We start from the raw sequence: 17743 nt of genomic DNA, 5'->3' as shown, positions 1-17743 counted from the left end.
GATACTATAGAGAACTAATGACTAGAATTGGATTAGGTGGGTGAAATTGGAGTGCTCTGTTTCTTTCCTGTGAAAGGGTAACCTCTTCTCTCGATTTAGTAATCTTAATTCTGCAAAGGTTAAGATATTTAGGCGGAGAATAAAACTCATCCCTTATGACTGGCATTGTTCAGACCATGCATAAAACCAAACAATTTCAAATACCTTTCCATTAGGAGCATACATAACCCTGCTCCAATTTCCTCCTATGCTTATGATATGACTCATACTGAGTACAATTACACAGATGCGAATACCCCTCCACTTTTTTTTTTTAACCCAGATCATTGGTTTTGATATTACAGTGATACCAGTTGGTTCTTTGGCTATGAATGTCATTGCAGCCATACTTACCTTTACTGAATGTCAATGCAGGCACTTGATGTCACTGAACAGTAATAAAACAGTGGCACCGAGGCTGATTTCCTCATTTCTACCATCGCCGCAGTTAAGTTGAATTAACTCCGCAAGGACCAAAAATCAAAATTGAGACCTTTCTGGTCATTGTGAATAAAAATAACCCATTTACAATCAAATAGAAGTTATATTTAATGTATGTATTAAATTATGCAGAATGTTCACTTCTAATTGGCATTTGCATGAGTTGAAAATTTATCTCAGTATTTAAATTTTATTGTTGTAGCTTCTGTTTAGGAAGTATCACTTCCTGCTTCCTCTTATAAGTTCTGAAGTACATTAAATACTGTTATGTAAGAAATACGGACATCCTGGCAATGTTTCATTATTAAGCTAGTGAGGTGAACAGGATCAGTTTTTATTGTAGTCATGTAATTTCTGCCTACCCTGAAGTGTTTTTTTAAAAGCAGTATTGCTGGATGACCGAAATTATAGTGATTTAAGAAAGCGCATTCAAAAAGACAGATAGGAAACGACTGATATTTGATCAAATCTGTCTCATTAACTCATGTTACAGATAAACCCTTTCCAAACTCTCCATACACCAGGAGCATGTAATCTTCTAGGAGAGGCAAATAAAAAAAAAAAGAAAAGCATAAGGTAGATTTGAGGTGGAAAAAGAGTTCTGAAAAATTCTTCTCTTACTTGAAGGCAATCAAAAACCATTTCCAGGAGATAAGTATGATCACAAAGTACATTATTCAACGTCAACCTACTTATTGTACTCTGTGATATCAGCTATATACAGCTTTTTTTTTTGAACATTTGCGGCAAATACGCATCCACTGTACATGTGGCAACCTGTTCCAACGGTCACTAACTCTTTGGGGAAAATAAAGGCTTCTTGACATTCAACCTCACAATCTAACATAACATTCAAAAAAAATTACGCAGTCAATAGTCGCCATCATTTTAAATATTGAAGTCTCTTAAAGACGGATTGAATGTTTCCTTTTTGGCTGATTGCTGAGGTTTGCTTATATCTTTTAATATCTTATTTGCTATTGATATTCACAATTTAAATGAAATACTAGCTGAGGGATTACAGCTCCTTGGAAGCAAAAACCTAAACCAACTTGGCTGTGGATAGCTAAGGAAATCTAGAACAAAGAGAGTTGATTATTCTCAATGTGGGAAGTTTGAAGTGGATTTACAGTGTCAATATAGAATAATTTTGTTTAAAACACTGAAATAGCTTACTTTTTTTTTTAAAAAGTTGAATTTTTAAAAAGAATTAGTGTACCCAATTAATTTTTTCCAATTAAGGGGCAATTTAGCGTGGCCAATCCACCTAGCCTGTACATTTTTGGGTTGTGGGGCGAAACCTACGCAAACACGGGAAGAATGTGCAAATTCCACACAGACAGTGACCCAGAGCTGGGATCGAACCTGGGACCTCGGTGCCGTGAGGCTGCAGGGCTAACCCACTGCGCCACCGTGTACCCCCTTAAAGTTGAAATTTGACTTCTAAATACAAGGTATTCAAACTGAGTTATTGTTCCATTTGTAAAATGTATGGGTTAATGTACAGCGCCAGCGATTCGTGTTCAATTCCGACCTTGGGTGATTGTGGAGGTTGCACGTTCTCCCCATATCTGCATGAGCTTGTTGCGGGTGTTCTGGTTTCCTCCCACAGTCCAAAGATGTGAAGGTTAGGAGAATTTGTCACGCTAAATTGCCCCTCAGTGTCCAAAGGTTGTGTGGGGTACAGGGAAAGGGTGGGGGAGTGGGCCTAGGTAGGGTGCTCTTTTGGAGGGTCAGTGCAGTCCTGATAGGCCAAAGTTTCCTCCTGCACTGTAGGGATTCTGATGGATATAAAAATCCATGTCTGTATGTAGAATTTTAACATATTTGGTTTATGAATTCAAATCCTTAACTGCGGCAAAAAATAATTAACAACCTGGGTTCATATTCGTGTTTAGCTCTCACTGAAAGTTGTAATGCATTGTTAACAATTTTTGTATATTCTATGATTTATTCTAAACAAGATTGAAGTCTTGTGTAGCCTGTCAATCCAACTGGCTTGTCTCAGTTAGGTGAGTTTCTTTTTTGGAGTTTAGTTTGGCTGTATCAAGTTGATCGAAGTTGTTTCATTGGGATGCACAGAGGGAAAATTGTTTGAAGCGCCTTTCCAATCTTCTAGATCATGGGATGTCAATGCTCTATGGTTCTGATTCTATTGCTGTCTCAGGGAAATCTTGAAATACTTTGAAACAAGAAAGTGTTGCCAAGGTATGTGTGAAGGTCTGAACAAGGCCCAGCATAAAACATTTTGATAAATTATGCCAAACAAAGAGGGATCTGATTGTTTAATTGTGGAGTTCTGAATAATAGTATGATGCACATGATTGGTACTGAGGAAGTCTGTTAAAACTTTAAATGCATCAGGGATAACCTAAATGCATCAGGGATAACCAGGACTGCAATAGCTGGAAATTTGGGTGTTAGCTTGCCAGAGCAAGTTTGGATAAAAGTATTTGACATTTCGATTTTTGTTACACTTTTTTTGGTTTACCTTTTCCTCATTTAAAAAAAACTTTGTGAGAAGAGCAAACAAAGAGAACAATGGTTGAATGAACCTAACCAACCCACAATTAGTAGGGTGCTCTCCAGAGAAAGTGACAATTATTACTCTACATAGAACAGTTTTATTCAGAAAGCATAGTCAGTGCTTTTAACAAAATTCAAAATTACTGTGTAAGTTAATTCCAGATTACACTTATTTTCAGTAAGAATCTTAATGTTTGTCACATATCACTGACCCAAAGGAACTCTGTTCCAATTTGAAAATTCAAGCAGAAATTGGTCTTATCCTGCATAAGTGAGTATGAAAATAATTGATTCAACACACATTATTTTAGCATAACTTACAAGTGATTTCTTCCTTGTGTGAAGCATAATGTATCTGTCACTTCAAAATCTACTGGGAAACACGTTTTATGTGTCAGGTGAGGATAGAGTAAGTACTGTGCTTTCAAAAATGTTATGCTTTGTCACTGAGCTTTAGTTTGCAGTAATTTTGATTGCTTTACCCTTGCATGTCACTGACATGGTTGCAGCATGAAGCGTGCCAACTCTTTGAATGTACTTAACACAAGTGGCAAGGCTACTGAAGATCCTTTTCAAGTAAGCCCCTATGCATTTTTACTGGTCAGTATCAGTGGCAGTGTCTGAGCTGAAGAATCGTGTCAACAGACATGTTTTACATTTCTGTCATTTACTAAAATGAATTCTATTGATCCCAACTAGCTGCAGCCATATATACACCTTTGGAAAACATTGCTATCTTTTTCACAATCATCATATTGCACTGATTTTTTTCTGCCAGAATAAGTTGTGTGTTTTAAAATGCCTGTGTGTTAACTTAATTACTGCTGGCTTCAGATAAGACACTGCTACTCCTATCTAAATATCCCCCCTTCCCTCCCATTTTTGTTTCTTAACCCTGTTACAAATTGTAAGGAATGCTGCAGTCAGTATAAAGTTTAATATACACTAGTTTTTTATTAACTTATTCCTATTATGGTGAACAAATTCAGAAAATTCCAGTTTGAATAGAAATTAACTCATTTTTACATTTCCAACACAATATTGGAGAAGAGCATGAGCTTGATTGAATGCTTTCAACACATCTTGACTTCAGCATTCTGTGCTATGTAACGTTTATTGAAATTAATTATTCATAAAATAACCACAATTAATGCTTCATATATAGATTTACACTTTACTAATTGCTAAATGACCTGTGGGATAATTTTAAAAAGTAGTGCTTTTTACTAATTGGAATATTTTGCCTTTTTCTTATCCATAGAAAATTGGAGGTATATACTGGTCTTTCTAAACCTTTGTGTATTAACATTGATGTACTAATCTGGGTATTAACTTCTACAAAATAATTTCTAATTGTCTACTAATTTTTCTTCCTGCTTTAAAGAGTGCATCTCACCAGTATGGATTCAAAAGCATGCAAATCTACTTTCATAAAAATGTTGCATTTTTCCATTTCTCTTTATTGAAAAACATTGGTTAATTATTTTGTGCTGTGTCTGCTTAAGTGAAAGCCCAATTAAATTCCTGATGCATATAATTAAGCACAATTGATATACAATTAACATAGTGTTTCTTAAACCAGAACACCATGCACAATTCACAAAATCTATTCTGTAAGATAAATCTGTACTCTTCCTAATACAACATTTATAAATGACTTGGATGAAGGAACAGGGAGCCTTATATCCAAACTTGCTGACGTCACCAAGCTAAGTGGCACAGCAACAGTTGCAAAGGGACATTGATAGTTGATTTAAGTGAGCAAAATTGGCAGATGGAGTTCAATGTGAGGAAGTGTTTGTATCTAAGAAATGGTGAAATTCTGAGAAGCTAGGAACTGTGGAACAGCAGAAAGATTTGAGGGTGCAAATATAGAAATTGTTAAAAGCCAGTGGACAGAAAGATGGAAGGAGTGGAAGTTGTATATTGGTTATATAGAAAGTTCTGCATTTAAAGTATGTATTTAATTATGGGCACCACCCCTCCGGGGGAACAAAATATTGGACTTGGAAGAGATCGAGCACCGATTCACGAGAATGGGGCTATAAGGGTGAAATTATGAGAGCAGTTTGTATTCACTTATATAGATGAAGGGAAGATCTAAGTGATGTGTTAAAATAATTAAAAGCCATGATGTGGAGATGCCAGCGTTGGACTGGGGTGAGCACAGTAAGAAGTCTTACAACACCAGGTTAAAGTCCAACAGGTTTGTTTCGATGTCACTAGCTTTCGGAGCGCTGCTCCTTCCTCAGGTGAATCATCACCTGAGGAAGGAGCTCACCTGAGGAAGGAGCAGCGCTCCGAAAGCTAGTGACATCGAAACAAACCTGTTGGACTTTAACCTGGTGTTGTAAGACTTCTTACTGTAAAATAATTAAAGATATTGATAATTCTGGTGGAGAGCCCAGAACAAGGGCACATAACTATGGCCCCTATTTTGCAATCAGTGGCAAAGCAATGGCACCCGTTGCTGACTTTGAAGAACGCTGCCCACAAAGATTTAGCATGGATCTCCCCTTTACTGGCATCCGTATCAGTCTGACATTGTCATGGAATCTCCAGGCAGTGGGTAACAATGATGTCATTAAGCAGGCTACGCATTCACTTGCTTCTCACAAACAACGAAGTGTTAAGTAAAATGTATAGCTTATCCTTTATTTTAAATTAAATTTTACAGTGAGTGGAACAAATGGTTGGGTCTTACAAATGGCATAAGACCGATCAACATTTTTAACAAATATAAACATTTTAGGGGCAGCATGGTGGTGAAGTGGTTAGCACTGCTGCCTCACGGCGCCGAAGTCCATGGTTTGATCCCAGCCCTGGGTCACTGTCCGTGTGGAGTTTGCACATTCTCCCCGTGTCTGCGTGGATTTCACCCCCACTACCAAAGGATGTGCAGGGTAGGTGGATTGGCCATGCTAAATTGCCCCTTAATTGTAAAAAATTAATTGGGTACTGTAAATTTATAAAAATAAATAAAAATATAAACATTTTAAACATAATGGAAAATCTTGATATTCCACAAATATAAAATTAGCTTTCTGGTGGCCGAATGGGTCTTCAACTATAATTATGAATTTAACATGCTATTGAAAGCCAAGTTCCACTTCATTCAATAAGGTTTCAGGGGTGGGTTTGGGGGCGCTGATTTCAACAGCTCACCTTATACTATAAAGACGCATAGAATTAAAGATGACTTCTGTATTACCATGTTTAGCTATGCATTTTATTACAATCCCAGGCCAGACCCCAACAGTGGCTAGGATACTGGACCAAAACCCTAATATTTTAGTTTATTTTAAGAATCATAGAATTTACAGTGCAGAAGGAGGCCATTTGGCCCATCGAGTATACATCAGCCCTTGGAAAGAGCACCCTACATCAACCCACGTCTCCACCCTATCCTAGTAACCCCACCTAACCTTTTTTGGACACTAAGGGCAATTTAGCATGACCAATCCACCTAACTACATCTTTGGATGATGGGAAGAAACCGGGCACCCGGAGGAAACCCACGCAGCCACAGGGAGAACGTGCAGACTTCGCAGCACAGACAGTGATCCAAGCCAGGAATCAAACCTGGGACCTGGAGCTGTGAAGCAACTTTGCTACCGTGCCACCCCCAAGACTGCGGAAAGAATGATTCGCTCCAGGAGTGACTGCATGAAGAAATAGAGCTTTACTATTTCTAAAACAAAAATTTATTGTAAATACAATATTAAACTTTTAACTTCACACCCGAAAAGAACAGCTTACAATTACCCCTTAACACAACCATACCATTTCCCATTGAACAGCAAGAAAATAAATATACAGCTGTTAATCCATCTTAGAATTATCAGGCAGAGAGTAATACTTGTGGCACAGAACAGATTTCGGCTCTGTTCAAACCCCTTCAGACTCTGGCTGAATATCTTCAAAAACCTGCTTCAACTAGGTTGTTTCAGCCTCTTCCTTGTCTTCAGTCAAGAATGCTGTGCTTTTAAAATATTTTTTTCCCCCCCTATCCTACTGGGAAAGAAATCTACCTCTATCTGTGGTCTACAAAACACGAGGGTTGCCAGATCATACTTCACTTTCAAAACCTTTGCTCCAAAACATTCTCTCTCTCCACAGCTTCTCAAATTGTCTCTCTGCCTTTCTGAACTCCACCCCGCAATAACTTCCTCTCTCCGAACAAAAAAATGAATGATCTCTGCAGGCTACAAAAGCACATCAACTCCTCAGGGACCTCCCCAGTCAATCTACTGTGCAATAGCCCAGACTGATGAATACATTCCTGTGTCAATTTCACTTGTTGGCTGCTAAAACCACCCAAGCTCTGCAAACAGAATTATTTTTAAACAAACACATTCTAACCCCTGGCTTTCAACCCTTAAATTGCCCACCACATTTATAATCTACTTTTCCTAACATCTTCCAATCGTCACACCTCCCCCCTTTAAAAAACAAAGAACCAGCAATGTGAACAGATGGCTTCATTTTTCAAAACCACAAACGTTAAACATTTCTTAAGATTATATACAAGTTACATTCTATACATAATATCATTTTACATTTTTAAACAGGCAAACATCACATAAATATCATCCAGTTTAGTCTTCTCACATGTCACAGTCGTGATAATAAACTTATCCATTCCTTAGAGTGAGAGAGCTTTCCAAAGACCTGGGTGGCCTCCAAGATTGCATCTACATTGTTAAACGACAAAAGGTTCATCACAATTCCGTTATATGTAGCCGCCTGTCGCTGACAGCAGAATTCTTCACTTGTTAGTAAGACAGGTTGTTGATCGATAATGCAGCATTCATCATCAGTTCTTCACATTTATCAACTGTTCTATATTCTGCTTCCTTTGGGGCCTGTTGAGGATAGCCAAAATAATTGGTAACAGCTGGTGCATTCGGACAGTGTAAGACAACAGTCATTGTATGCTGAAAGTTTGCAGGACATTCTGGCTATATTTATACCAGCTCTTCAGCCTCCAGATTCCGTATTCTACCACTGAAGATGCTCTCTGTGAAATGGTGAGATAGCTCCAGTTCTTTATCTGTCTCTCCTGACCAGATATGAGTATCACCTCATATGTCATTGCCATGACAAGAATTTGACTGCTCTTGGAGCTCCACAGTTCCTGCATTTTCTTTTATTGCAACCGGTTGTCTTGCAATGAATTCCCTTTCTTGTTGAACTTGTTGTTGTTCCTGTTCTACTTCATGCAGGCAACTGCTGGAATGCTGGAGTTTCTGTGCAATTTGATGCTGGATCTCCATTGTCTCCTGAATCTGCCTTTCCAAGCTGGCTTTCTCTTCTGTGTAACCATCACTTATCCTTCTGCTTGATGAGGTTCCAATGCCAGCTGTTCCTTAGCCTTCAGCTCTTCATTAATTCTGTCAAGGAGTTCAGTTTGGCATTTACGTAAATCAGCCATCTACATTTGTCCATGTGCTAGCTTTAGTGGATTGAGCCTGTATAGATATTGTTCAATGGGAATAGCATTTCCTATATCTACATCATACATAATTACTTTTGTATTTCCCAATTTATTCCCACATACAGCTCTACGTGACTGTAATAACTCTTTAGGTTATTTTGATGTTCCTCCGGAAGGTAACTCAATCATTTATCCCAATTTTTTAATACTTCCTCATTATTCAATTTAATTTGAGGAATGTCAAATTCAGAATTGTCTGGATTTATCTTTGCTTTCTGTGCTACAATGACTAACACTTCCTCCTTCATTCTTTCTCTATCAAAATACCCTCTGAGCATATTAACATGACAGAGTTTTCCTTCTATCTGGCATTCTTATCAAATAATTCACCGTACTCAATTTGATATGGCCCATTAAATCTTGCTTTTAATAGTTCACCTACATTGATAACAATACTTGTACTTTCTCCCCACTAACAAACTATACATTTTTGATTTCTTATCCACCTATTTTTTCATTACCTGTTGTGACAGTTTTAAATGTTTCCTAGCCAACTCACCAGCCCTAAGTAATCTCTCCATAACATTTGGCACATAGTCCAGCAAAGTAGTCTCTGACTGCTAACTCACCAAGTTCTGTTTGATCAATTTAAGTGGTCCTCTCACCTCATGGTTAAAAATCAATTTGAATGGACTGAATTTAGTTGACTTCATTCGATGCATCCCTAATTGCAAATAGTCCAAATGGAATTCCTTTATTCCAATTCTCTGGATATTCCTGTCTATAAGTTTGCCATCTTTCTAATGCCCCTTGTGAATCCGGAAGATATGCCATTGAGTTAAATTGCTTTATTCCTAAGCTATCCGTAACTTCCTTGAATAACTTCGACATAAAATTGGATCCCTGATTTGATTGAAATTCTTTTGGTAGTTCATATCTAGTAAAAAGTTGGTTAACTCCTCCACAACCTTTCTGATGTAATGTTTCTTAATGGAATTGCCTCCAGAAATTTTGTAGAACATCCATTATGGTCAACAAATACTGATTCCCACTTTTAGTTTTAGGCAGGGATCCCATGCAATCAATAAGGATTCTAGTAAAAGATTCCTCAAATGCAGAATGGGTATTTAAATGTGTGCTGGTTTGATTACCACCTGAGGTTTCCCTATTATCTGACATGTATGACATGTACAGCAAAATTCAACTACATCCTTATGCAGTCCAGGCCAATAAAAATGTATTTGCATGAGTATTCCTTACCCCTAAGTGGCCCTTATGGGAACCTCGTGCATTATCCGCAAAATCGCCTTTCTATAACCCACCGGGAATACCACTTAATGAACTTCTGCCCATTTCTCATCTGCTTGAATATGTAACGGTCTTCATTTTCTCATTAATACATTATTTCTAATGTAATAACACTCTGGTGTTCACTCCGATTCCATTTCCACAAATGCTTTCTGATATAACTGCTTTATTACTCAATTTTTCTGTTGTAATTCAACCAACTTGCTTGAACTAAAGATATCTGCTTCATCCACCAGCTGCTCTTGTTCATTACTAACCATCGGATTAAACATGGTTTCAGACAAACTCTAGAAGTTGCCATTAATTTCAGAGGAGTAATGGTGGAAAATGGTAACTTTTTCTCCTTGTACAGGACATTAAAATTAGAGTAAGGCTATTGTGGGGTGATGTCAGGAAACAGTTTTTTTACACAAAGGCTAGTGGAAATTTAGAACTTCCCCCAGCCAGCTTGGGCTTGGTCAATCAAAAATGGTAGAACTACGATTGACAGATTTTAGTTAGGCAAGAGTTAAAGGCATTTTAAGGGTTACAGACCAAAGTGGTTTAAGATGCAGTTCAGCCATTATGTAATTGAATGGCAGAACAGGCTGAAAGAACTGAATGGCCAACTACTGGTCCTTGTTCCTACTAAATATCCATTTAAACCAGAATACAATGTCTACTGACGTTCAACCTCTGTATTGAACTCTAGCAGTTGTATATATTGGTGCAAGGCAGAAATAAAGTTGTATATTCATTCATTGAAATTGGTTTCTTGTTGAGTAAAGTTCTGGTCTTTTGTGGGAGAAAACTGGTTCAGTGTGGCTGCTGGAAGAATTTACTTTTGAAGGTTGTATGTAGTGATAATTTCTTCTATGAAATACAAGGTGTTTATATGGTAATTCATGTATCGAAAAGGATTGTTTATGGTTAGTTCCTTTTGAGATAACTGACAAACTATTGTTGAACAAAACAAAAGTGGGTTGAAGTGTTAATAACACTGTTCTGAGGAATAGTGATATCACTTGACAGATACAGCATCTTGCTCACGGGTGAAGAAAATCTGCTCTCGAATCAAAATGTGGGGAAATGACCAGCAGGTAACATGGGGAAGAATGTACCTAACATTTTTTTAAAAGTGGAAGCGCAAATTGAATTTAATGTGTAAGATGTAAAAGGAAAATTTGAAGAGATGAGAAAGAAATTGACAACAGTAAACTGGTCTGAACTGTTAATGGGTAAATCTACAAATAGGAAGAAGTATTCCAAAATGTATTTTGTATAAAACAAAACTAGTGCATGCCCCTGGGAAAACAGCAACGGTCCCACTTCAAGCAGCCATGGTCAACAAATGAGTATCAAGCTAAAATAAAGGACTTGCATAAATGCAACTAAAAAGTGATATATATTAGACTGAGAGCCATACAGAATAGCAGAGAAGCAAATTAGAGGTACAACAAGGAGTATGAAAAAACATGAAGGAATGAAAAAATTGTTGCTCCCACTCTGACCTTTCTGTCCTTGGTCTTTTAGTGTTCTAGTGAAGCTCAACGCAAGCTCGAGCACCATCTTTTGATTCGGCACTCTGTAAACTTCTGGACTCAACATTTTATTCAATAAATTTTAGATCATAATCTCTACCTCCGTTTTTTTTTTTGCTCACTCAGTCTTGTCTCATTTCTTTATCCCTTCATGTTGCATTTGTGCAGCTGCTGTTTGGCCATTTACATCTCACCCGGATACATCTTTATAATACCCATTACCACTTCCTTTGACTTTTATACCATTTGTCATCATTTATCATTATCGTTTATCATTTAATCCCTTCTGTCCTCTACTCTTTCACAGACTTGAACCTTTGTCCTTCCCCTCTTCCACTGGCTCAAAATTTATTACATTTCTTTCTATCTTCAGTTGTGATTAAAACTCATTGATCTGAAACATTAATCTGTTTATCCAACATATGCTGCCTTTCCTGCTGAGAATTTCCAGCATTTTCTGTTTTTATTTCAGATTTCCAGCACCTTCAGTATTTTGCTTTTGTATATATGATTCATGTTGTTCTGCAGAGATCTGTACTGTTCCTCAGCTTTGTTAAAATAATAGATTTGTATATCCAGGTTTACATATGACACCAAGTTGGTGGCACAATAATACGCCTCAATTTCTCTAGTCCTTCCTCAACACTAAATCCCCTGAGATCATATCATATGCTTTGGTGAAACACTTCTGGAGTCTTTCCATGGCCTTGACATCCTTTCTACAGAAAGATAACTAAACCTGGAAACAGTAACTATGTATGAAGAATATAACTGCATGCAACATATATATTTGTTGGCTGTTGTCCTACATATTTCTCTCAATCTTTAGCTGAAAATTTTTTGAGGTTTTTTTCCTCAACCAAATCGCCAGTCATGATGTGTAAACCTCAATACTGTGGCCCCAATATTTATACGGAGACAATGGGGTGGGAGGGACACGTGAACCAGGAAACCTCGGGATCAGGAAGGAGAGGGTCACTTGTTGAAGGGGAGTTAGACGGGATGTATATTGAGGACCACAATCAGAGGGTGGGGTTTTCTTGGATGGGGACTACGGGCAGCATTCCTGTTCCACCTTGCTCACAGGTATGCTGAAAAACCCTGGTCATCTCTACCTAATTTGTCGTGTCTCTACTTTGTTGCTGAGTTTCCTGTGCTTGGGAAATCCAGTCAGCTGGCGATAAATTGAAATCCGACTGAACATGGAGGTTTGATTTCATCAAGGGGTGTCCCTGCTCTTGAGAACAGGGTATGAACATTGTACGAAATATTCTGCTGTAAAAATGGCAGAAGGTATGTCTGCGTTTTGGGATCACATTTTGAATGTTTTACATTCTCTCCCCCCCCCCCCCCCCCCCCCCCCTCTCATCTGTCAGCGTTCATGAGTATCTGCATTTTAGGGTGGCACAGTGGTTAGCACTGCTGCCTCATGGCACTGAGGACCCGGGTTCAATCCCGGACCCAGGCCACTGTCCGTGTAGAGTTTGCGTGGGTCTCACCCCCACAACCCAAAAGATGTGCAGGGTAGGTGGATTGGCCATGTTAAATTGTCCCTTAATTTGGAAAAAAAAAGAATTGGATACTCTAAACAAATTTTTAAAATGAGTATCTGCACTTAATTCGGGTGCAAAAGACACTCCAGCCAAACATACTTCTGATCCCATCTGCAATCCATATATTTTACAGATTGTTTAGAGATACAGTTTCAGAAAAAGAACAATTTGATGAAGCTGTTTTTTTTTAACAAGGTTTTATGAATTGGAATGGAGTACAAAAGTGATAATTCAAACTTCATATAAATCATTGGTTAGGCTACAGTTAGAGTGGTTTTAGACAACTTTCTTTGGAAAGGATGTCGAAGCCTTGGAAATAATAAATTGATCAAGATAACCAGAGTGGCAGGCTTTGATCATAATGATTTGAAAACTGGGGAATTTTTAGAAAAGAAACAAAGTAAGTCAATAGAGGTTTTCAAAGATGGAAGGGTGACTAGTGAAAAACTTTTTTCACTGGTTGGTGAGATTAACATCTTGTGCAATTAATGCGATCTGTGAATACAGCCCTTCCAGTGTCCTGATTGTGTTTGAGTCATTGCAGTGAGGCTTCAACCCCTGACTCAGGAGTGCTACTGAGCTAAGAAAGGATAACACTTTGGATAATAATTACAGAACATGAATTCAAGATCATCACCTAAATCGAAAACATAAATTAGATCAGTCATGTGAATATTATAGCTACAGGAACAGCTAAAAGGCTGGGTATTCTGCAGTGAGTAACTCATCTTGTGACTACTCTTTTAAAAATATTTTAATTCTCCTCCTTTCATAGGGCAGCACGATAGCACAGTGGTTAACACAATTGCTTCACAGTTCTAGGGTCCCAGGTTCGATTCCCGGTTTGGGTCACTGTCTGTGCAGAGTCTGCACGTTCTCCCCGTATGTGCATGGGTTTCCTCCGGGTGCTCCGGTTTCCTCCCACAGTCCAAAGATGAGCAGGTTAGGTGGATTGGCCATGCTAAGTTGCCCTTAGTGTCCAGAATTGCCCTTCGTGTTGGGTGGGGTTACTGGGTTATGGGGACGAGATGGGGGTGTGAATAGGGTGCTCTTTCCAAGAGCCGGTGCAGACTCGATGGGCAGAATGGCCTCCTTCTGCACTGTAAATTCTATGATTCACAGTTGCTCCCAAATTTACATCCAACAATAAACAATAATCAGTAACGAATGCAATGTCAATCCCCATATCAATAACAACGATCCCATCCTCCCACCAAACCCCCAAACATTAGCCAGCATTTAATATAAATGACAAAAAGGAATCAGAATTCACCCATAGTCACCATTAACACACACAGTCCCCCTCTCCCCAACCCTCCCAGCCCCCTCTCCTAATGTTCGATGTAATCCAATTCTCGAATGTGCATAATGAATAACTCCCATGAATTGTAGAACCCCTCCTTTCCCCTCAGTTCAAATTTGACCTTTTCAAGTGTCAAGAATTCCAGCAGGTCCCTCCGCCACGCCAGGGCACAGGGTGGCAAGGTTAATCTCCACCCTAACAGGATCCGCCTTTGGACGGTCATCTGCCTCCGCACCCATTTCTAACCCCGGCTGGTCTGACACCCCAAAAATGGCCTCCCGAGGGAAGGGTCCAGTTTCACGTGCACCACTTTAGAGATTACCCTAAAAACCTCCTTCCGGTAATCCTCCAGCTTTGGACAGGACCAAAACATATGAACGTGGTTTGCAGCCCCCCCCCCCCCCCCCCCCCCCCCGGCAACGTTCACGCACATCTTTTACCCCCTCAGAGAGCTGGTTCATCCTCGCCTTTGTAAGGTGTGCTCTATACACCACCTTCAGCTGTATCAACCCCAACCTTGCACACGAGGTGGAGGCGTTCATCTTCTGGAGCAACTCACACCAGAACCCCTCCTCCATACCCTCTCCCAACTCTTCCTCCCACTTTGCCTTGATCCCTTCCAGCGGCGCCTTCTCCTCTTGCAAAATAGCATCGTAAACCGTCGATACTACCCCCTTCTCCAGTCCCCCCGTCGTCAGCACCCCCGCCAGCACTGTGGAAGCCAGCTCTACGGGGAAGCTCTGTATCTCCTTTCTGGCAAAGTCTCGAACCTGCATGTATCTAAATATTTCCCCTTGCTCCAGCCCATACTTCGCTCCCAGCTCCTTCAATCCTGCAAAACGACCACCAAGAAATACATTTTTTAGAGGACGTCCGGTGGTGGCCATGGAATGAACGGTCACACACTTAGGAGCTCTTGCCTCTAGTGGTCTTTAACGGCTTTTAAGCTGGATTTTCATGGGAATTTCTCAACATAAGTTGATAAAAATGAGGAGAAGGAGGCAACCCCCAATTTATGGAACCGCGCCCAGAAGATAGTCGGAAAAGAAGAAATCAAAGGATGGATGGAAGCAAAGCTCAGACAGCAGCGGGATTAATGACAATGAGGCAATGTTTGGCTGCGTCTGCCCAATGGACCAGTTGGTCGAATACTTGGATGGGAAGTTCGCCCAACATCGCAAGGAGTATGCTGAGGACCTGATCCACGTGGTGGCCTCGATTAAGGAGGTGGTCGACCGGGTGGAAGAGAAAGTGAAGACTCGGGGACAGGAGATTCAAAAGCTGCAGGAGCTGGCGGCGGAACGAGAAGAGGAGTCCAAAGCGATGGCAATGGAAATTGGCATTCTACAGGAGCGGCAGAAACAGCTGTTAAGGAAGGTGGAAGTCCTGGAGAATCGCTCTCGCAGGCAGAATATCCAGATCGTCGATCTGCCAGAAGGAAAGGAGGAATCAGATGTCGGTGCGTATGTAGGGAAGATGCTGGAGAAGCTGATGGGGGAAGGCTCGTTCCCCAAGCCGTTGGAGGTGGACCGGGCCCATAGGGCTCTTTTACGTAAGCCCCAGGGTCGTGAGCCCCCAAGGGCAATTGTGGTACGGCTGTATCATTTACTGGATAAGGAACGTATTATGAAATGGGCTAGGCAGACGAAACAGTGCACCTGGGAAGAGTCAGAGATCAGGATTGTTTGTTTGTATCAGGATTGGGGAGCAGAGCTTGCAAAGAGGAGGGCGAGTTTCAATAAAGTCAAGGCAGCCCTGTATGCGAAGGACATAAAATTTGGACTGCTCTACCCAGCCCGTCTCTGGGTGACCTACGAGAATCGGGAGCTATACTTTGGCTCGCCGGAAGAGGTCGAGGTCTTTATGAAAGACAAGAACTTGGTGGATGCATAAGGGCTTTAAAGCCTAAGCTGTGGTGGACTGAGTTTTTTGTAAGGGGGGGGAAGTTTTGTGCGGTTCTTTCTTTGTCTGGAAAAATCTCAACCTTTCAATTCTGTAATTTAAGTTGCCACTTTCGGGAGGAGAAGGACCTTTTTTCTGCTTGATTTGATTTTGATTTGTTGTATGTGCCGAACTGCAGTGGAAAGGGTTTTGAGTTGCAATGTTTTTTCTCTTCTGTTGGAAAAAAGATGGTTGAGTTTCTGTATGCATAGGTTTTTTTCTCCTATCACATTTGATGTTTCTTTTGTTTTGTTTCTGTTTGAAGGTGATGGGATAGATACGATTCTGCTAAGGGAGGGGTGGGGTGGATCTCTGCCTGGGCCTTGGGGGATTGTTTGTTTGTTTTCGGTGTTTGATGTTATTGTGTTGAGAACTTATGTTAAGAGGCAGGAGGAGGGGATCCGGCAGGTGGTAGAATGTTAGGCGCCGAGGGCGGGAGCAGCTGGGCTAGCTGGATAGCTAGTTAACGGGAGCAAAGTGAGGGGGGAGCTGAGGAGAGATGGGGGGGGGGGAAACTGGTGACCAGTAAGGGACTTTCGGGGGATTGGAGATGGAGAGCAGAGGGTGGAAGCTGCCGAGGGGTGGATCAAGGGAGGTGCGGGGCATGGGCCAAGGAAGGGCTGGCCCAGGAAAGATCATGACTGACCGACAGGGGAGAGGGCCAAGAGCACCCCCCTCCCCGACCAGACTGGTTACGTGGAATGTTCGTGGACTGAATGGGCCGGTCAAAAGGGCCCCGTGTGTTCGCACACCTGAAACTGTTAAAAGTGGGTGTGGCCATGCTACAGGAGACACACTTGAAGCTGGGAGACCAATTCAGATTGAAGACGGGATGGGTCGGGCAGGTGTTTCATTCGGGACTGGACTTTAAAACAAGGGGGGTGACCAAGGAAGGTGCTGGGAAAGATCCCTGACCTGGACTCGCATCGGCTGGTTCTGGGGGGTGACTTCAACACGGTCCTGAATCCGAGACTGGACCGGTCGAGTTCTAGGTCAGGGAAAGTATCAGCAATGGCAAAGGAATTGCGGGAGTTCATGGAGCACATGGGAGGGATGGATCCGTGGCGATTTGTGAGGTCAAGGAGCAAGGAATATTAATTTTACTCCCATGTGCACAAGGTATACTCCAGGATAGATTTCTTTGTACTGGATAAAACACTGTTAGCGGAGTACTCAGCAATTGTGGTGTCTGACCATGCGCCACATTGGGTAGACCTACGGGTAAGCACGGGAAAGTCTCAGCACCCACAGTGGAGATTAGATGCCGGCTGCTAGCGGACGATAAGATCTGTGAAGGAGGCCATCCGGGGGTACATAAAAAACAATGATACGGGAGAGGCCGCGGAGGGAGTGGTTTGGGAGACATTGAAGGTAGTCATCAGAGGGGAATTTATTTAGATTCGAGCCCATAGGGAGAAAACTGAGCGGGTGGAGCTGGACAGATTCGTAGGAGAAATCTTACATGTGGACAGGAGGTATGCGGAGTCTCCGAATGAGGAGTTCCTGAGGGAGCGTCAGAGACTCCAAATGGAATTTGGGCTCCTTTCCGCAGGTAAGGCAGAGGGACAGCTGAGGAGGGCAAAAGGGTCAATATATGAATATGGGGAGGAAGCTAGCAGGATGATGGCACATCAGCTGAGGAAGCAGAAGGCGGCGAGAGAGGGAAAATAAAGGA

The 17743-nt window shown here is 41.0% G+C and overlaps 1 protein-coding gene across 3 annotated transcripts in view; it reads left to right on the top strand.

Annotated features, from left to right (window-relative positions):
• klc1a (kinesin light chain 1a) overlaps positions 1-17743 on the top strand; it is a 135344-nt gene that overhangs the window by 106835 nt on the left and 10766 nt on the right. For 2 of the 3 annotated variants that reach the window (XM_072490076.1, XM_072490067.1), the window contains exon 15: positions 3516-3582. The exons of the other annotated variant lie outside the window; for it this stretch is intronic. In XM_072490076.1, coding sequence (XP_072346177.1) covers positions 3516-3582 — 67 coding nt within the window. The remainder of the gene's footprint in view (positions 1-3515; positions 3583-17743) is intronic. 3 annotated transcript variants of the gene reach the window in all.

The sequence above is a fragment of the Scyliorhinus torazame genome, chromosome 2 (genome assembly GCF_047496885.1).
Source record: "Scyliorhinus torazame isolate Kashiwa2021f chromosome 2, sScyTor2.1, whole genome shotgun sequence".
Taxonomy (NCBI): Eukaryota; Metazoa; Chordata; class Chondrichthyes; order Carcharhiniformes; family Scyliorhinidae; genus Scyliorhinus; species Scyliorhinus torazame.
Note: the sequence above shows the minus strand (reverse complement) of the source record. Positions and strands in the feature narration are given on the sequence as shown.